A 21,930-nucleotide genomic window follows, 5' to 3' on the forward strand; every position below is an offset into this window, starting at 1 on the left:
AATCCAGAAACCGAGAAACTGTTCATCTGATGAGCAGTCCAGCTGCGCTGGTCAGAATATGCCTACTGCCAGCCAATCAACATCTTCCACAAGAAAAGGCAGGCAAAACTCCTTATCTCCTTCCCCGCTCGCTCCTTCACCCCAGCGTACATCCTCGAATTTTGCTTAGTATTTTTCCCTAACATTTTTTAAAATTATGGTAAAATACGCATAACATAAAATTTACCATATTACTCATTTTTTAAGAGTACAAGTCAGCGGCATTAAGTACATTCACATTGTTGTGTGACCAACACCACCATCCAACCCCAGAATCCCTCTCTCTTCTGATATAACTCTTATTTTTGTCTTTGATAGATGAATTCAATTTCTTAATGGCTTCCCTCGTACACAGGTAACTGGTGGGCTAATGATGAACTATATACACCTTGGAGTTCATCCTTGACACCTGACACCAGGGACCCTAAGGCGGCTGCGCTACTGGGGAGGGGAATGGTGGGATTGGTTTTGAGTCTGTAAGAAGCAGGGAAGGGGGCCTGTCATTTGCTGAGTGCCTGTTCTATGCCAGGCATGACCAAGATGTAGGAAAGTTGTGATGTAATCCCTCGCTTTATTTAGAATTTCATTATTTAATATTCGTGTGACGTGTAAGGAGAATTAAATGAATTCTTTCATACCCACATCTCGATCTTGGAGGCCATCAGTCTTCATAGAAGGATAGAAAGCCTACAGTAGTTCACCTCTGGGTTTTTCCACAAAGTCAGAAATCACCTTTGGGATTCCAAGCTAGGGATTCGTCTCTGTGTGGTTTGGGGCATGTCGTGATGCATGGCTCCTGCCCATCAGACCAGCAGCCTTGGTCCCACCCGCCCGCCGTCCGGCACGCTCACCCTCTCGCTCCACTCCGTCAGGAACCAGCTCTTGGCGCAGGGTCCCATGTCGCAGTTCTCAATGTCGTTGGGCCGGAGTTTCATGTTGCATTCCTCGTCATCGACCACGTCCCCGATGTTACTCACACACTTCACATCGCGGGTCCTCTGCCCCACTCCGCAGGGCACCGAGCACTAAAACACAGCAAGCGCACATCAGCGCACCGGGCAGTGCCAGCTCTGAGGTTCCCTCTGGTCAGGGTGCCCTCGTCCTCGTTACCCGCCACCTGAGCAGAGGACGGGGTGGGGCGAGACCCCTGGGTTGCCGGGTCCCCTCTCAAGCGATGCTACCTGGGGAGGATCCCAGCCTGAAAACATCACACGCCTTCTCTCTAAGATCACCTTGGATGTCTCGCCTACTTTGATCCTCTGGGCCTCAGTTTTGCCATCTATAAAATGGGAGAGCACGATTGGAAGGAGGAGTTGGCTCTAGCAGCCTTTGCCAGCCTTCACTCTACCGTGACACAGGAGAGAGAGGTCACCTGTGTGCACACGGCTGCCATGGGCTCACCCTGAAAGTTGGCCCTTAAGTCTATCAGGATGACAGGATGGCCCTATCGGCACATCCTATGGTTTGCAGAATAGTCCTTCCAGAACCCCACAGGACGGGTCCTCCTGGAGAATCCAGGGTTCTCCCACATCAGGTCTTGGAGTGGGGAGGCAGGAGGGTGGCGGTAGGTCTTGGAGGGGGAGCTCCAGAGCAGGCTGGCCTGCTGCGTACCGAGGTCCAGTCCGTCCGGATCTGCCACTCGCTGCAGATCTTGAGCTGGCAGGTGCTGGTGGTCTCGGGCTTCTCCAGGTGCTGGCAGCGGTAGGGTTGCACCGTCAGGCTGCGGTTGGCATACACCTGGCGACACAGAACCTGGCGGTGCTGCATGCCCAGGCCACAGGTTTTGCTGCACTCAGACCACTCCCCGATGTCCCAGCTAGCTCAGGAACGAGAGATCGAGAGGGACCGGTCACTTCAGTCAACAGGAAGAGAGCATCTTACACAGAAGTTGGCCAAGCCAACTTACAAAGAAGCGTCAGAATTGTTATGGGTGATCCCCAGCCCAGAGCAGTGCCTGGCAGTCTGCCTAAGGCCGTCTGACTCCATAAAGAATGTGGCTCTGTTCCATATTCTCTTTCCCAGTGATTAGGGCCCAGATTCCGTAAAATTATAGAAAACCAAGAAGGTACAAAAGATTTTTATCTAGTCAGAAAAATAACTCCAAAGATGAGTTTTATTACCCTGTAGAACATTAACCCACTTTGGAACTAACTTAGAAATCTTCTTCCAACCTTTGTTATTTTTCATGAACTATTTACATATCAGTTTCACATATTCTCCTCTGTTATCCTGCTTTGTCATTTCCTTAAATAAGACATCGGCACATGGGCACTATGTCTTCGGATGAGAATTATGTTCTTATTAGTTTGAGAATTATGTTTTGACCACTTTTAGGGCTTTCCCTCCTTGTTCTTCTAAAAGTGTCCTATTTATTATTCAATAACTGAACCAAGACCTCTCCTGAGACACTCCCCAAGCAGATGTATTTGTGACTTACATTAGTCTCTCTCTGTACACAGCTCGCCTGAGCACTGACTGCACTGGATTGTAACTCCTTGCTCCCTTCTTTGTTTTCCTTGCCAGCTAAAACCTAATTTCTCCAGTTCACCAAAGGCTTCCTGGGAGTGTGCTGAGCAGTTAAAGGCTGTGAGCTCCTGTGTGAATCCTGAAAGCCAGGTGCACTTGCTAAACAGATTGCATTTTATGCACAGACTAAGTCTCCTGTTTCTAAATCAGATGTAGGCTGATTTAAAAATTAGATTACATCTACTACTAGGGTCCTATGCACAAGCAACTAGAAGTGAGCTGAAAACAGGCAGAGGCCCTCTTACAAGGCTGGGCAAGGGAAGATGTTGCAGGGTTCCTCCTCCGGGGTCGGCTTCATGCTCGAGTCACAGTAGCTCTCAGGAACCTCTTCGTGAGTGTTTCTGTTCACGCAGCGAAAAATAGGGTACTGCGATCCTGCAGGGACAAGGAGAACACACTCTAATGCTGGGCTATGAACGCAGATGCGCAGAGATCCGGATGCTGATGAAGAAAAGCCTCAGCGACAGAACGATTCATGCACACACACTCCTCCGTTCCTGAGTTTACACGCAGCTCCTGCACAAGGGCTTTCCTAGGCACCGTCCGGGGCAAAGAAGAGCAGGAATAGTTCCTGCCCTCAGAGGCCTTATAATCTATTTGTGGACATGGTTTGAACATGTTCAGAGGCAGATAAAAACAATTCCCCTAAGAGTTCAAGACAACAAGAAAGATCGATAGGCAGGGGAATGATTATAAAATGAACACAAATAATAACTTCTTGAAGGTTTTCTGCAGACCTGAAAGAGAGAGGGTTTTGCAGAGAGAGGGTTGGTTTCGGATAGCTGTGCACACGTGTGTCTTGGAGGGGGGCTCTGTCCAGGCCGCGGAACTGGAACAAAAGTGCATGGCAAACTGGCCTGCAAGAGCCAGGTATGTTGAAGCAACAGTCAGGTTGGGGCAGAGAAGCAAGAAGATTCAAGAGAGGCTAGAAAAGCAGCTGGCTGCGCCTTTGTAAATCATTTTACACATTCCCCCAGTAAAGGACTGATACAGTGGAATTTTGGTTATTTGAGTATATGTCTGCCTCCTATGAGATGGTGAGTTTCTAGGGGACAGGACTGGTGCTTGCTCAACCCTGTAACCCCAGTACAGCAGGGGAGTAAGTGCTCCATAAAAGTTTGTTGAGTGAATATTTATCAGCGGTCTAACATTTGTTTTTGTTACTTTGCTAAAAAAAAATACTGACTGCCTAAGTTTTTTTTGTATGTTTTAAATGCACAACCTCATGTTTCATACTTAATAAGGCATAATCTATTTTGGAGAAACAGTCAAAGTTTGTTCAGTGAAATTTTCTAGCTCTCAACTGGAAAAAACAAAACCAAAACTGATTCAATTCGGCCTGCCTCTCTCTCTCTCTGCTACCCCCTGGTGGCAGCACTGAAGTATTACTACTGGGTGTTTACAAAGAACCGTAACTGGGGGAAGGCGCAACCCGAGCGTCTGGAGTGTAAGATGCTTTTTCATAAATGACTGTGCACCCACTCCACCCACCCCCGGCCCCAGTCTAGGCCAGTAGCTGAGTCCTGCTGGGTAGAACACGGGCATTTAGCCTACAGCTTTGTCTCAGTTCTGTTGCTAATTGGCCAGGCATTTAGAGTTTCTCAACTTCAACTTGCTATAATTTTAATTGTAACTAGAGGGATAACTTTGAATGTGTCTCTAAATATTTCAGTAGCCACGAAGTGTTCCAATGCTTCTTTAAGCTGATTTTGTGGGACACACCGAGCCAGAAGGTAGTTCTTGTAAAAAACATGACAGTTTGTAAGACAGTTTTGAATCAGAAACAATCGTTTGTTTAAACTACTATGGGTGTAAACATTTACAATGCAGCTATAACTTGAGACCATTATTTTAAAATAATGTTCCAATTAAGCATAATTATTAGCTGAGTAAAAAGCAGTACTACGCATAGCACAGGGAGATCAGCTCCGTGCTTTGTGACCACCTAGAGGGGTGGGATAGGGAGGATGGGAGGGAGACGCAAGAGGGAGGAGATATGGGGATGTATGTATATGTATAGCTGAGTCACTTTGTTATACAGCAGAAACTAACACACCATTGTAAAACAATTATACTCCAATAAAGATGTTAAAAAAAAAGCAGTACTGGCTATAAAATTAATAGGAAGCATAAACTTTTGTGGAATTAAATTTTGTCCGGTAACATATCTGCTTCCATTAAGCAGAGATTTTTAATGAAATTCAGCAAACATTAAGGACATTGTGCTGAGTTACAAAGATGAATAAGATTCAGTTCACAGCTTCCAGGATACTCATTGGGATACAGTTAATAAGAGCTTAAGTAAAAATTTTATTATTCAGCCCATCCCTTTCCCATCAGACCATGTGGGTTTAACTTTTCTACTTACACGTTTGTGGCTTGGAAGGCAAAGTAACTACCCCAACTGCTTGGCACTAATGAGGGGGGATTGAGTATCTTTAGCTGAAAGGATACAAGTTACCCTAGGAATGCTCTGTGCCTTGGAAAGATGGGTCCTGTTTGGGGCTGTGTGCACTTTGGCCACTGCCTGCCTTCCCCCTGGTCCAGTTCCAGCGTTTAGCCAAGGACACAAACTCAGAGGTACTCTTTCTGTCTCCGATGGTGGGAAAACACTAGATCTATAGTTCTTGACTCCAATGACCGAAAAGGTTTCTTTCTCTGGGTCAGTTTATATTTCTGCAGAAAGGGAGACTATCACTCAGAATGGTATCTGGCCACCTCTTCATTGTCCAAGCATGCCACACAATTAGCCCTCTAAGTGCTGGCCAGCAAGAATGGGGTGGGGAGGTCAGGTGCTCGCTGGGCTTCAGGTAGCAGGAACAATCTGGGATCAGTTTGGTTGGGCTGTACGTTCAACGTGTTGATCTAAACAGAAGTATGTTACGTTGGAGGGGGGACTGTACCACAGGTAATCAGTGGACATTAAATGAGGTAAGTCAGTGAATTCAGGGGACCGTGTAGAGGTCAGTGAGGCATTGTGGAGAGATGGACAAAATAAGAAGAAAGAAAAAATTAAATAACTCTAGTCTTGGAACGTAAGGGATCAACTGGGCCAAGCCAGGAGCTTGACCAGATAAACAGAGGTCCGGGCAGTCACTGGACAGAGTATGGGCCTCTCTTGTACACCAGTGACAGGGCTCCCCCCCGTGATCATGCTATCATGATGCTGGAATTTTAATCTGCGAGGCACAGAAATGTGTGGTCTGGTGAGTGTTGCCAGGAAGGGCTGGAGGAGAGTTTGGGAGAGGGTTTGTGTGGGGAAGATGATGAGATCACGAGGCAAGTGGACTTGGGTTGTGCAGAAAAGAGACGGACAGCCCTGGCAGGCTCAGAATTTCGTGGTCACGGCACACTTGTCACTACCACTGACGACCATGAGATGAGCTAAATGTTTTGTGCATCCACACTGCCTCCCTGCCCTGACATCTCTGAGGCCATCGCTGGCTGGGAGCAAACCTTAGAGGGAGCAAAGGGGTCCCTCCACCATGCCTGGTACAGAACAGATACAGACTGTTGAATGACCACCTGGATGAGTCCAGTGAACACAAGGCTGGGTGAGCAGCACGCAGGGTGCGTGGCAAATGGCACATGTTCTTGTCCTTGTCCCACGGTGTCCACAATGCAATGCCTTATGGTCTCCAGACAGGCCTACATCTCATCCTACTGGAAAGGCTGGGCCAGGCTGTCTTTAAAGACATGAAATGAGGAGACTCTTCTACACATGCCACCCTCGATATCAAACCACATGACAACAATCTTTATCCTTTCCCCTAGTTTTCACCTAGTTCTGAGTGTATCTGTTTTCACCTGATCTCACTTAGTTCTGAGTGTATCTCTTTCAGTTAGCAGGCATCACACCACTACCTAAATGGCAGACTATTTCAGCACTATCAAAATACTTTCTGGGGGCTTCCCTGGTGGCTCAGTGGTTGGGAGTCCGCCTGCCGATGCAGGGGACACGGGTTCGTGCCCCGGTCCGGGAGGATCCCACATGCCGCGGAGCGGCTGGGCCCGTGAGCCATGGCCGCTGAGCCTGCGTGTCGGGAGCCTGTGCTCTGCAACGGGAGAGGCCACAGCAGTGAGAGGCCCGTGTACCGGAAAAAAAAAAAACAAAAAACTTTTGATCCTGGGCTCCTATGTCAAGTACATTTCATTTCACACTGCTTACCTCTATGGCGTCATGGACAGATCCTCACTAAACTGATTTTGGCCTTAATGCATAATTATCTCTAGCTTTCTGCCTCTTAACAGGCATTTAACTTTCCCTCATAAGGCTTATAAGAGAAGTTGGCACAATGACTCTCCAGTTCACATTCTCTGCGCAAGTATTAAGTATAAGCACAATAAAACCTCCATAAATCAGCACTCCAGTTATGAAGCCATCATGGAACCAGCAAAGATTCCAGGCAGGAAGGGCTCCAGACCCCAAGAGGAACCAAAGACTTAAATTCGATCCTCAAAAGCCATTAAGTCAGCACTCTTATGAAAAAGATAAAAGCGTTAAAGGTGGTTGTGAAAGATTTTTCCATGTGTTGATTTTGCCATCGTTTCCAAGTTTTGTACTCTCAGACGCAAGTCTCTTGAAGAAAAGGAAAAAAATTCCCCAAACCAATACGCTGGAGGTATGTTTCCCAGTTGCAGAAACTCCTCAGGGATACAGCCTCTGTTTCTATGGTAACCTGCCCTCGAAGAACAGGTGTTTTACAGTCACAAATAGCACTTTACTACAAGCAGGAGGCTATCACCATGTATATGAAGGAAATCATGACTGCACAGTTATACATATCCTTGCAATGAGGATCTAAGGCACCTGGAACAGAAAAGCAGCATCAATTTCCAGCCCAGGTGCAGAACATCAGGTCAGGGGTTTCTGGACACCACATCCCACATCTATCTTGCCTTTGAGTGTTCAAGGACACTGGACCATGAGTCCACATCACAGTCCAGACTGATACTGACCCTTTTACACACAGCCAGGCTTTGCTTCAAGCCTATCACAACTCTGCTGCTTTATTTATTTATTTTTATAAATTTATTTATTTTATTTTTGGCTGCGTTGGGTCTTCGTTGCTGCACGCGGGCTTTCTCTAGTTGCGGCGAGCGGGGGCTGCTCTTCGTTGTGGTGTGCAGGCTTCTCACTGCAGTGGCTTCTCTTGTTGTGGAGCACGGGCTCTAGGCGGGCGGGCTTCAGTAGTTGTGGCATGAGGGCTCTGTAGTTGTGGCTCGCGGGCTCTAGAGTGCAGGCTCAGTAGTTGTGGCGCTCGGGCTTAGTTGCTCTGTGGCATGTGGGATCTTCCCAGACCAGGGCTCGAACCCATATCCCTTGCATTGGCAGGTGGATTCTTAACCACTGCGCCACCAGGGAAGTCCACAACCCTGCTTTATTTAAATTTCACCTAGACTCCACCTTTCCCCCTAAATCATATTACTGGATCTTTTTTTGCCGTTGGAGAGATGCCCTATGCTCCCACTGGTGTGTGGTCCCCTTTGCTGCATAAACTTACTTCTTTAGGCTACAGCCTTGCTCCAGGTGTTCTGAGTTGATTGGTCTTAAGATAATGGGACAAATACAGGATTAAGAATTTACTGAGGAGGAAGAATGGAGTTGTGGAGTGTAAAAGCTAGCTAACTAACACTGCAAGCTCCCAAAGCATTCTTTTTTTCTGAAATCCTTAGATCTGAGAATGACTTTTTTTTTTTTTTTTTTTTTTTTTTTTTTTTTGCGGTACGCGGGCCTCTCACTGTTGCGGCCCCTCCCATTGTGGAGCACAGGCTCCGGACGCGCAGGCTCAGCGGCCATGGCTCACGGGCCCAGCCGCTCCGCGGGATGTGGGATCCTTCCGGACCGGGGCACGAACCCGTGTCCCCTGCATCGGCAGGCGGACTCTCAACCACGGCGCCACCAGGGAAGCCCTGAGAATGACTTTTTTTTGTTTTTTTTTTGCGGTATACGGGCCTCTCACTGTTGCGGCCTCTTCCATTGTGGAGCACAGGCTCCGAACGCGCAGGCTCAGCGGCCATGGCTCACGGGCCCAGCCGCTCCGCGGGATGTGGGATCCTCCCGGACCGGGGCACAAACCCGTGTCCCCTAAATCGGCAGGCGGACTCTCAACCACTGCGCCACCAGGGAAGCCCTGAGAATGACTTTTGAATGGCATTTGTGTAAGTGTTCCACAACCTTGACTCGTACGTCAGCTTGTAAATCTTGAACTAGGTGAGTGTATTCTCTGATCATTAATGAACACACTGTGCGGGAAAGGGTTAACTCAGCAGGCCTGGGTTGCTCAGACCCTGCATATTCCAAAGAGAGACCTGTATTCAGGACTGGTCCTTGACCAGGGCTGGAGACAACCTCAGAGCCCTTGGGATATTCTGCTGATTAAGAGTTTTTCTATGCCAGAGATCTTGGGTTGCGCTGTCAGTTTGACAAGCTAGTTTATGACGACAATGTGATTTCTGTGAATGCCTGTCTTTGCATGCCTGAGGCCTTAGGCCATGTTGTATTAGTTTGACCTCTGGGGTGCTAAAGGCTGAGTAGCTAATGTGGGAGCTACAGGCCTATGTGATTGAACCCCAATAAATCCCCTGGACACCAAAGCTGGAGTGAGCTTCTCTGGTTGGCAATACTCGGCTCATATACAATATTGTTGAGAGAACCAAGTGCATCCCCGTGCCACTCTACTGGGAGGGGATACCTGGAGGCTGGCGCCTGGTGTGTCCTGGACTTTGTCACACGTGCTTTTCCCTTTGCTGATGCCAATCTGTAGCCTTTCACTGTTACAACCTGTAACCATGAGCACGGCAGGTTTTCTGAGTTTTCTAAGTCCTTCGGGTGGATCACCGAGCCTGAGGGTGGTCTTTGGGAACCCCCAACACAGCCTCACACTGACGAGCAATCTCACAGTCAGGCTCAAGGAGGGGAAGCTTTGCCACGTGCCTGGGGCCTACCTGCATGTTCCCCACTCCTGCTCGGGGATCTGCAGAGACCCTCCTAGCCCTCACATGAGCTCACCTTTCCCGCAGGTTGTCGAGCACTCCGTTGTCCCCAGCTGTTTCCAGTTGTGATCCCGGCTCCGCCGTGGGGTCTGTGGTGCTGGTGGTACCACATTGTCCGGCCGGTGGGGAGAGAATCTATCAGGATGCCTGACCGGGAAGGTCTGTGCTGATTCCGAGGTGAATATTTCAGGTGCCCCGCCGTGCACGTCTGCCTTCTCTTCGTCCCCCTCTTTCCCTTCTCCCTCCTGCTGGTTCCCCCCTTCTGGTACCAGCTGGCCGTTGAAGGGCTCCCCTAGGAGAGGCAAGTGCACACACCACAGAAGATGGGTTTGGACGGTGAGTTGTAAAGAGGCAATGGCTCCAACATTAGAAATTAGGTAGCATGAGATCATTTCTAATTCAGATATTTAAATTCAGATATTCATATATTTAAAATAGGCAGATGTTAATTTCCCTAATATTAAAAACATTATTAAAAATGAATAAGAAAAAGATGAACATCACAGTAGGGAAAGTGGGCAAGGGACAGGGAGAGGCAATTTCTTTTCACATGAGAAGAGATACACACAGTCAAAAGTCACACAACAACGCTCAGCTTCCTTCCCAATTAAAGAACTACATGAGAAAGCAACTAACAACAGCAACTCTATTTACCTAACAATAAACTTTGGAAACCCTTAAATCCCTAAACCCCTCGCTGAAGGTGCAGGAAAACACACTTTTGCACACTGGGTGAACCTGCAAATACACGCAAAGTTTTGGAGGGCAACTTGGCAATATCTCTCTAAATTTTAAATGCACATACCTTTTGACCTAGGGATTCAGTTTCCAGGACAATTGTCATTGTCATTGTCAATTGTCTCATTCTTTTATATAAAGCGGTATGTATAAGTACGGTTACTAATTTGAAACAGCAAAACAGTAAAGTGAACTTAAATGTCTACCAGTGGTAGTGGTTCAAATAAATTATACTACAACCAAGAATGAAATATTATGCTATTTTTTTAAAAGAATGAAGCAAATACATGTTGTGACATGGAGATATGACCCATAGGTTGTTTAGTGAAAGAAAAGAGCACAGCAGCAATTCAGTTTGTATACACATGCACAGATGTGGCTGGACACTTTTTGAGAGACTAATTTTTTTTTTTTTGGCCACATTGTGCAGCATGTGGGATCGTAGTTCCCTGACTGGGGATCAAACCCATGCTCCCTGCATTAGAAGCTCCGGACGCGCAGGCTCAGCAGCCATGGCTCATGGGCCCAGCCGCTCTGCGGCATGTGGGATCTTCCCGAACCGGGGCACGAACCCGTGTCCCCTGCATTGGCAGGCGGACTCCCAACTACTGCGCCACCAGGGAAGCCCAGAAGAGCAGAGTTTTAACCACTGGACCACCGGGGAAGCCCTTGAGAGATTAATTTGTGTTTTGTTCTTTATCTCTGTTCCTCCTCCTCTCCTAGTCCAAGTGGCCAAGTTCTTAGATTTTCTTGTCTGAGATTTTTGCAGGAGTGAAAGTGAAAGGTGCAGGAAGTTAACAGCTCTTCTTTCCCACAGGGAAAGCCTGAGCTCCCAGTAAGGATAACAGGTCCCAGAGGGGCCAGCCCAGGGAAAGGAGGAGGGAAAAGTGGAGAGAGCGCTTTCTCAGAGAGAGAGAGAGATCTCCAAAGTGAGGAGTGGCAGGTGTTTGAGGTCTTGGGTTTCCTGAGCACCACAGACCTGCCAGACAGGTATCTTTCCTCTATCTGGGGTGTGTGTGGGAGCCCCCAGATTGACTGAGATTGAGTTATTCTACCAGTTTCAGAGAAGTTTCAAATTGAGGTTAGATTTATGTTGGCTTATGGAAAAGACTGGCATGTGATGTTCCTGGCACACTTATATTGTAGACAAATATTGAAACTGGCCACATACATGTTTGTATACGTACGGAAAGGGCTGGGTAGGGTCCCAACCAAATTGTAAAGAGAGATTCCCTCTGGGAAGCTGGGAGAGGGCTGAGGTTGGGAATACTGCTTTTTTAAAAAATAGACATATATATATAATATAAAATACGTATATTAATTAGAGCAGTTTAGGTTCGCAGCAAAATCAAGTGGCAAGTCTAGAAAGTTCCCGTATCTCTCCTGCCCCACACATGCACAGCCTCTACCATCAACATCCCACACCAGAGTGGTACGTTTGTGATAACTGATGAGCCTACACTGACACATCCTTATCATCCAACGTCCATAGTTTACACTAGGGTTCACTCTTGGTGTTGTACATTCTGTGGGTTGTGACAAATGTGTGACATCTATCGACCATTGTAGTATCACACAGAATAGTTTCACTGCCCTAAAATCCTCTGTGCTCTGCCTATCCATCCCTCCCTCCCCTCTAATCCCTGGTAACCACCGATCTGTTTAATGTTTCCATAGTTTTGTCTTTTCCAGAATACCGTACATACATACTTGGAATCATACGATATGCAGACTTTTCCGATTGGCTTCTTTCACTTAGTAACATGTAGTTAAGATTCCTACGTGTCCTTTCATGGCTTGATAGCTCATTTCTTTTTAACACTGGATAATATTCCATTGCCTGGATGTGCCACAGTTCCTTTATCCAAATTTACCTACTGAAAGACATCTTGGATGCTTCTAAGTTTTGGCAGTCGTGGAGCAGTCGCGTTTTACTTTACATATTTCTGTTTTGATTGAATAGTGTTCAAGCATTCATTAGTTTAATATAAAATAAGGAGGCAGATCCTAAGGTTACTATAAAATGCAGTTAAACCTTAGAGCTTTCTCTACTCTTTCAGCAGCACTTTCTTATTTAGTTGGCTACTTATAATACTTCATAGTTTAAAATATTATATGCAAATTAAACTAATAGAATCAAGACCAGCATACTGATATAAAGGAAACTGTCCAAGATGTTATCAGATAAAACATTTTAAATTCTTTTATGTACCTTATAGGTACCGGGCACTGTGCTAGGATGGACACCTAATTTATTCAATACCTTCCCCCTCCCACATAAAACCTTTGAGTGTATTTTTTCCCTCTCTATTTTGTAGACAGTGAATGTGTTCAGAGAAGTTACTGACTTGCCTGAGGGCGCACAGCAAGAAAGTGGCAGAATTGAATTCAAGCTCTGGCCTCCTGACTCCACTGATACGGTGGATGAAGCCTGGTCCAGATTGCCTCTCCTCACCAACTCTTTACAGCTGACCCCTCCTGGCCTGCCCTGGCCCCGGCAGCTGATCCCAGAACCACACGCTACCCATTAGCTGAGACTCGTCATCATCCTATATGATTTCAAATAGTCTGTCCAACTGTCCTTATAAATCAGCATCAGTAATCTCAATCTTTCCCCATCTGAACTTGGTTTCTCAGACTGTATATTGCTCCTGGAAATGGCTTAAAAATTCTTTCAGGCTGAGTGTGCTGACTTGGAGTTTGGACAACACATGCACCCCACGTGCCGGGTGGCTCCTCCCCGACCTGTAACAATCAGATAACCTGGTTATCCAATGGGCAGCCCAGAGAAGGATGTACGGCCAGGTCTCACATCTGTCCCCTCACTTCCTAGGACAGGTATTGGACCAGGTCACCTGTAGGCAGTGTAATAAGCGCAGGGGCTAGTGACCCAGGCTGACCTGAGGTCATTGTGGGACCTGGGCAAGTAACTCAATCTCTCTAAGCTTCCATTTCCTTACTCTTAAAATGGGGCTAATAACAGTACCTCCCTCTGAGCACAGTTGTGAGAATTTGATGAGTTAGTCTATGTGAAGGGCCCAGCAGTGTCTGGCACATAGCGAGGACTCTGCGTGTGAGTGATTATGAGCGATTCGTATTAATATTTCTGCAGACCCTTCTGTCTGAAAGATGGAAAAGACAGTCTCCATTTGGGTGGTGGGCTCCGTCACCATTTGGTAAAGAAATATCAGCCAGGGGCTGTGCTATACCCAGCAGAGGCAAGCAAAGCTGCTGGCTCTGTCAGCGGAGCCCACAGGGAAGAAGTGGATTGTTAGGTGTGAATTCATTATTCTTTTCTTACAGGTGAAAGCTGTGTTAGCAGAAGCAGAAGGGGACCAAGAGAAAAGGCATGTGGTGGACAGAATAATGGCCCTCTGAAGATGCCTGTGTCCTAATATCTGGAACCTGGGATGTGTTATTTTATACTGCAAAAGGGATTTTGCAGATGTGATTAAGTTATCCTGGATTTTGAGATGGAGAGATTATCCTGAATTATCTGGCTGAGCTCAATGTAATCGGAAGGGTCCTTATAAGAAAGAGGCAGGAGAAGGAGAGATGACAGAAGAAGAGGGTCAGAGGCAGAGAGAGATTTGAAGGTGCTATTCAGCTGACTTTGAAGACGGAGGAAGGGGCCATGAATCAAGAAACGCAGGTGGCCTCTGCTGAAAAAGGTAAGGAAACTGATTCTTTCCCAGAGCCTGCACAGGGAGCACAGCCTGCCAACACCGTGATTCCCGCCCAGCAAAACCCATTTTGCACTTCTGACCTCCGGAACTATAAGACAGTGAATTTGTGTTGCTTTATGCTCCTGAGTTTAAAGTCATTTGTTAGAGCAGTGATAGGAAACTAATATAAAAGACATTTCAAAATGTTGAACTGGAAAGACAGACTGAGAATGTTCACTTCATTTTTGAGTCAAGTGAATGAAACACTCTTATCAGTGAGGGCTCAGGCAAATGGTTAGGCATCCTCTGATATCTGACTCTGAAATATGTGTCCATGGGTTTTCTCTGTGTTGACCGAGAGACAGAGGGCAGATACACAAGAAGAAGAGAGAAAGGGCGTTAAAAGGAAATGATCCGGAGTGACCGGCAGCAAAACCAGAAATTTTACCTGGTCTCCTGTGAGGCAGCACCTGTGGGCTGATGGCATTGTTCCCCATGATTACGTACTCGTAGTGGACTCCTGGGTTAGGCTGCTGGTGTATCATCTGACAACACAAAGGTCAATGTCACTGCACTGGCACACATGCATATCCCCTTCCTGCTGGCTTTGGGCTCAATGGTGTAAGTGGCACTAACTATAAATGAGTGGACTGATTTACATCTAATAATATTAGCGGACTGGTGACACACTAAACGAAAGCTATTTCCAGATGGCTTTTTGCTATCTGCTTTTGAAGAATGAAGAACGTAGTCTTTGAGAGAATAAGAAGAAAACTAGGTTGAAAGTCAAGATTTTATAAATTTTAAACAGGAAGATGGGAGCAATGGTAGGGAATCTTTCTGTCGGCTCCCAACCATCCTCTACCATTGCTTAGATTTTCCTCATGGTCCTCAAAATATCCAAAATAGACACTTAAGTTTTCACTACAGAGAACCCGTTTGAACACTAGGTGGCGAGACAGAGTCATGTAAGGAAGGGCCAGACCTCTGGCAGCGTCGCCCGGAGATCCCCCAGGTTCCTCCCAAGTCCTCTACCTGGCCCGGGAGGCTGACTCAGGAAGGGTCTGACCCAACCCTCTCCCTCATTGACTCTCTGGGTCCCATCCCCTCTCATCCATGGAAAGTTCCAGAACCACAGAGAGATAAGGTGAGGAAAACAGGTATAAGGGCAATAAGTCTCCTTGGGTCCTATTCTCTCTCAGGGACCCATGACAAAAGCTGCATAGGGCTGTGGAAGTCAGCAATGAAACATTGTCCGGGACAAGTACACGAAACAAACCAGCATGGCTCAGCAGAATAAATCCCTCCCTATTGGCTTTGGAGCACAAAATCCTTTGTGCTCATGGCTTTCCTGGAGGGAAGCAGGGTGGTGGGTTAAATGGAGCCGCGGAATGCAAATCTGCAGTGAAAATACGAGCCAGGCAAGGAGACAGGTCACGCTGTGATATTTCTGTCTCTACTGCTTTACGAAGGGGGTCTCCTCTTTACCCGCTGGGTCACCTAGAGCAAGTCCCTCAATCTCATGGTTTTCGATTTCTTCATCTGGAGAAGCAGGAGGTGAGAATCCAGTTGATCTCTGAGGTCCTGTTAGCTACAGGCATTCTCTGAGTCACTTCTGCATGGGTGGGTCCTGTTTGGTCCATGAGGGTGTCTATTCCACCCAGTTACACCATCAGCCTTTACCCCTTCCCTACGTGTGAAACGTGGCCTCCCGTCTAGAAATCACCCAACAGAAGGCGGACATGAGAACCCCTGGGCCCCCTACATCCAGGAACCATGGTGGGGAGCAGAGAACCTCTGAGGGACACAGTGGTGTGACCACAGGTCCTTGCTGTCTACTCCTAGTCCCCTCACTTCTCTTTTCACACAATCCAACAGTCATTCTGGGGCCGGAAAACCTTCCCCCCTCTACTGTGCCTCTTCTGTGTGAACATTCTGCCAGTGCAAACCTTGTCCCATTTATGAAATTATTACTGGCCACCACAACCCAGACCACCCATAGTGGGCCTTTAACAACCTGAGTTTTTACCCCTAATGCCATTCGAAACTTACCCGGAGACCAACACCAGCTGGACAGTCTATAAAAAAATATTCAGAATGAGCTATAACAAGACTTCCTTTGTAGTTTCTAGTCCATGAGCCACTAGGCCCAAAGGGAATGAACATGTAACTGTATAGTTAGACAAGTCATATTTATAAAATTCGAACTCGGCAAATATCAAGTAGACCAGCATGGCTTTGGAGATGGTGAGAGAATATATATCTATGGGTGAGCGCATTCTTTTTTATCAAAACGTGATTTTGAGCTTTTATTTCCGGTCCCCTTTTATTTCCTGATCTTTTTAAGAAGATTGGATTCTAGTGGTTTCTTTTAAAAAATAAGGACCATTTTTAACTCCGGGGCAACTTAGTACTTTAGTTTCTTGTCAAAGAAATCAAAGTTCTGTCTTCTGCGAAGCAGGGGACGACTGGTAAATCTCTATATTGTTACTCCAAGCTTTATTGTGTCATCTGGAGTACTCTGGAGTTCTTGTTTCTTCACTTGCTTTAATAGAATTTGAAGAGGGCTGGGAACTGTGAGTGGTCTCCTCTTGCTTTAGGCATTTGCTTTCTTTTGCCGTAAAAAGAAAACACGCCAAATTAGCATAGGAGGAAAGTGTCTGGAGGAGAGCCAATGCTCATGAAATAAAGGGTATGTTTTGCCTCTGATTTGGTTCAACAAGTAAAATTGGTTTTACTGGCTCAGTAAACGCTGAGGGTAATAAGCATCTGGGAGAGTTTAAGGTTTCTATGAGCTAGGTACATTCGGAGGTGAGGGGCAGAGAGGAATGCCAAGCATGTAAGGGCACCCCAAAAGGCGCCGCTCAAACGGTCTTACTGAGCAAGGGCAATATTTGTTGTTTATTTGTTCTAAGTGTGGTCCTGAGAAGCAAGAAGATACAAAATCCAGGCCAAGAGTTCAAACTCACATAGACATCCAAGATCTCATTAGTGGGACCTTCGGCCAAAAAGGACTCTCCGGCAGTGCTCGAAATCTCATTTGGTCGCTTGTATGTGAACATGGTCCCTCCTCCTTCATATTTTCCAGGCCGGTCAATTGCCCAGTTCCCGTTGATGATGGAGCGGCCAGAACGACTTCGCAAGGCTGTTGAGAAAAATGAGAGTCCTCAGGTAAGCCCAGGTGTGCACAAGAAACTGACTGCCCCCTACTTGCCGGCTTATTCATTCATCAGGTTTGTCATTAGGATCGACTATGTGCAGGGCACTGGCCTAGGCCCTGGAACAGGATGAGGCATCTAGATCACAGCCCTTTGGGCTTCATCACTTCTTCAACCCACTTCAATCCCTTCTACCACTTGGACTTAGTCTAGAAAGGAAGGGTGGGAGTGGTTAGGAGAGAAGAATGTGGAAAATGAGAGAAAGGAGGAAGTTAGAGGTGGAAGATAAGGGGGCGGGGAAGGGAAACTGTGTTCTATCGCATTATCTAGGTGAGAGGTTGCACACTGGCAGCTCATGAGCTGCTTTTGGCCCACAAACGGAATTAGTTTAGCCATTGTAGTGTTCTTTTTTTGTAAATAATTGAAACCAAATTTAAGAATTGGGAGATCTCACATAGAAGTTTTAGAGTTCTAGCTTCTCTTGTAAAACAAGAAGACATGTTAACCTTGGCTCCACATTCTCTCATGGCAGAGTCATGGAGCTGAGGAGGACTGCCTCTGTTAGATGGGGCCTGCGTGCTCTGGCTTGCCCTACTCCCCACCGCTCCCTAGTGATCCCCAACACTGAGGCTAAGTCTCAGTTTATTACCCATTTATTTATGAATATAGATTATTTATTCCATTTATGATCATGCTGAATTAATATTTTCCTTATAGAATAGAAAATTTCTTAAAATTCTTCCTACTGGTATGTCTACTAAAAGTGGCAAAGCTAAAGACAGGCTAAAAGGGTCACAGGACTTTCTCCTACTTGGTCATCTTCATTCATTTGTATTATCTGACTTCTGTGGACTTTTGAGGGTGTAGCTATGTACCTACTCCCACATACACTGTCAGAATTCATCTTCACAACATTGCTAAGCAGATGTGCATCCTTATCTTTCAGAACATGGTTCAAGTCTGAGAAGGAAGTTGTTCAAGTTCATGAAGACAAGTGACAGAACTGCTATTTGGAGTCCAATAACAGTGGACTCAGGAGGGAGGTAAGAACGGAGAAGAGGGGCAAGGAACAAGGTGTCAGAGTTATTGAGAGAAGAAAGGGCAGCATCTGAGAGCAGACTTGACTCCCTTAGACATTTGGTACCTTGAAACCCACAAGCGAATGGCAAATTGGATTTAAAGGAGATCCCATTTTAAGTGGCATGGTCAACAGTGGGCCTGTGACAGTCACTGGCTCTGTGTACTTTCAATTTACATAGTTACTAAACTTAATTTTTTTACAATGTATTTTGAAAAAAATTTACACATAAACGAAAGTGTGAGAACGGCATAATGAACCTCCACCCAGCTTCAATAATTATCAACTCCTGGCTTAGCTTTTTCACTTTGCAAATCCCAGACACTATTTATCCTTACAGTTTTCAGTAGGTGTCTCTAAAATATAAGGACTCTTTGTTTCTTAAAGCCAGTTTCAGCAGCGTTTTCTACAATGGGCCTTCCCAGGCCTGCAGAGTCAGAAGCTGCTCTGAGAGGTGGAAGAGCCCCCAGGGTTGAGGTGGCCTCCCCTGCAGACGCTATCCCTGGCTGGCTTGTTGCCATGGCTCCTGGGAGGCCACAGCTGTGGAACATCAAATACCAAATTAGAAAATCACTTCAGCTTACTGAGTGGCAAGGAAGGGTCAAGAGTAGAGACTGAGGATGAATAGGTTTGGGGCTGTTTTCTCTCAAAACCACACTTCTTGAGAGTGGTCCATATGGTGTCTCCGTGTTTTCACTTCCCATTCATTTCTCAATCATCTCCAGTCTGACTCCTGCCCCCATTATTTCACTGTAACAATTCAAATGAACGTCACCAGGACCTCCATGTTGCCCATTCCAATGGGCATTTTCCAGCCTTCCTCTTATTAGATGTCTCAGCAGCATTTGGCACTACTGGCTGCTCCATTCTATTTGAAACCTTCTTTCACTGGTTTCTGGGACACCTCGCTCAGCTGGTTTTCCTCCTGCTCTCGGGCTGCTCACCTGTCCTTTCTTTTTTTGTCTCATCTTTCTCTACTCGGCCATTAAATGTTAGCGTTCCTTAAGGCTTCAGAGTAGAGCTGATTTGGGTGCTGTACTCCTTTCATGGGTGATTGCATCTTTGCCCATGGCTTTAATTACTATATTCCAGTGACTTCCATATTTATGTCTCCAATCCAGACTTTTCCTCTGGTCCCAGGCTTATGGGATTTTAGTTCCCTGACCAGGGATTGAACCCAGGCCCTCAGCAGTGAGAGTGAGGAGTCCTAACCACTGGACCACGAGGGAACTCCCTGGTCCCAGACTTTTATATCTAATTAGCTATTTGACAGCTTCACTCAGACGTGTTGTGTAAGCCTGAATTCATCCTTGACCTCTTCCAGTATTTCTTTTTTTAACTGAGGTATAGTTTATTTACAATATTATATTAATTTCAGGTTTACGGCATAATGATTTAGTATTTTTACATATTATACTCTCTTTCCTCTCCCCTTTGGTAACCTCTAGTTTGTTTTCTATGTCTGTGAGTCCATTTCTGTTTTGCATATACATTCATTTATATTATTTTTTTAGACTCCACATATAACTGACATCATACAGTGTTTTTCTCTGTCCTACGTATTACACTTAGCATAATATTCTCTAACTCCATTCATGTTGCTGCAAATAGAAGAATTTCATTCTTTTTATGGCTGAGTAATATTATATATATATATATATGTAATGGAATATATAATATATATATATATATATATCTCACATCTTCTTTATCCATTCATCTGTTGACGGGCACTTGGTTTACTTCCATATCTTGGCTATTGTTAATAGTGCTGCTATGTCCATTCATCTTTTTGAATTAATGTTTTAGTTTTTTTTTGATGTATACCCAGGAGTAGAACTGCTGGATCATATGGTGGTTCTTATTTCAGTAAATGGTACCACCATCCATCTAATTAGGAACCTAGGAATCATCCTGGACACTTCCTCCCTTCCTTATCCCTTATATGCCATCCATCATCACATTTTATTTGACCTTCTCCATATTTCTTGAACTCACCTACTTCTTCTTTTTTTTTTTTTTTGCGGTACGCGGGCCTCTCACTGTTGTGGCCTCTCCCGTTGCGGAGCACAGGCTCCGGATGCGCAGGCTCAGCGGCCATGGCTCACGGGCCTAGCCGCTCCGCAGCATGTGGGATCTTCCCGGACCGGGACACGAACCCATGTCCCCTGCATCGGCAGGCGGACTCTCAACCACTGCGCCACCAGGGAAGCCCTCATCTACTTCTCTTCATGTCCACTGTCATAATCCAGGGCCAAGGTACCATCAGATTTCATATGGACTAACTCAAAAACCTTCTGACTGGTCTTCCTGTTTACCTTCTTTTCAGCCAGAGTGATCTTTTCAGAATGCAGATTTGATAACCAACTGTGGCTCAAAATCCTTCAATACTTTCTATTTCTCTAGGAGAAGAACCCCTCAATCATCAATGGGGTCAGGGCCCAGGTGATGTAGTCCAGCCTCATCTTGTGTCACTGTTATTCTACTCTCTGTGCTCTGATCCCTGGCCTTCTTTTAGCTCATCTGATACATCACATTCCCTCCAAAATGCTGTTCCTTCTTCCAGAAATGCTTTCCCTAACCACAAATCCTATTTGTTCTTTAGATGTCAGCTACTTCAGGTAATCTTCTCCTACCCTCAGTCCAGGTCTCTCTCTTCTCACATGCTCTAAGAGATGCAAGAGCCTTTCCTTCAGGGCACTTAACTCAGTCTGTACATACACCCATTCAGAGCATGACTTGGTTAATGTTTGTGTCCCAGTACTGTAAGCTCCCAAAGGGCAAAGACAGTGGTGTTTCCTCACCAACAATGGTGAGCTCTAGTGCCCAGCATACTGCTCACCATGTAGTAGGAACTTAATACTTACGGAATGCAAAAATATCTAGTAGAAAAAGGCAACAGCTCAAAAGAAAGACAGGCAAAGAATGATAAGTAGGCAATGCACAGAAAACCAAATACAAATTCCACAAGCAAATGAAAAGATGCTCTACCTTACTTATAATTTAAGAAATGCAAGTCAAAACCACAATGTAATATTCTTGACCCACCAGATCAGCAAATGTTTAAAAAATTTAATACTGCCAGAACTGACATGTGTGCAAACAAGCAAGCACCCATGACATTGCTGGTGGGAATGTAAACCGATTCAACCTTGGAGGGCAGTTTGGTTACAATCTGTTCTCAGGTCAAGAGGATGTTTAAATGCCCATCCTCTTGACGTGAGCATTGTACTTCTAGGAAACTACTTGAGGGCTATCCTTCTAAGTATACAAAAGTGTTTTTAATAAGGATATTCTCTGCAGACTGTTTTAACTTGAGAAACACTAAGGCCAACCTAAATATCCATTAGTAGAGGATTGCTTATGTAAATTGTCACCCTGGATAATCATGCAATGGAATATCACGTGGCCCTAAAAATGATGAGGCAGGTCTGTGTACGTGGGTATGAAAAGAACTCTGTGATACATTAAAAAAAATTTTCTTTTTCTTACTTGAATACTTTTTCATTTTGGCTGCACAGTGGGCATGTGGGATCTTAGTTCCCTGATCAGGGGTCGAACCCGTGCCCCCTGCAGTGGAAGCGTAGAGTCTTAACCACTGGACCGCCAGGGAAGTCCCTGTGATATGCTTTTAAATAAAAACATATACATAAAACATGTAGACACACACAGAAAACATTTCAGGGAAAGATGGTTCTAAAACTGTTAACATTTGGGGACAGGAACCGGG

The 21,930-nt window shown here is 45.8% G+C and overlaps 1 protein-coding gene across 2 annotated transcripts in view; it reads right to left on the reverse strand.

Annotated features, from left to right (window-relative positions):
• THSD4 (thrombospondin type 1 domain containing 4) overlaps nt 1-21,930 on the reverse strand; it is a 582,688-nt gene that overhangs the window by 18,365 nt on the left and 542,393 nt on the right. For both annotated transcript variants that reach the window (XM_033439983.2, XM_033439984.2), the window contains exons 9-14: nt 16,934-17,109; nt 14,413-14,509; nt 9,578-9,853; nt 2,811-2,940; nt 1,651-1,855; nt 891-1,064 (exon numbers count right to left, since the gene is read on the reverse strand). In XM_033439983.2, the coding sequence (XP_033295874.2) occupies nt 891-1,064; nt 1,651-1,855; nt 2,811-2,940; nt 9,578-9,853; nt 14,413-14,509; nt 16,934-17,109 (1,058 nt within the window). The remainder of the gene's footprint in view (nt 1-890; nt 1,065-1,650; nt 1,856-2,810; nt 2,941-9,577; nt 9,854-14,412; nt 14,510-16,933; nt 17,110-21,930) is intronic.

This window comes from Orcinus orca, chromosome 2 (genome assembly GCF_937001465.1).
Source record: "Orcinus orca chromosome 2, mOrcOrc1.1, whole genome shotgun sequence".
Lineage (NCBI taxonomy): Eukaryota > Metazoa > Chordata > Mammalia > Artiodactyla > Delphinidae > Orcinus > Orcinus orca.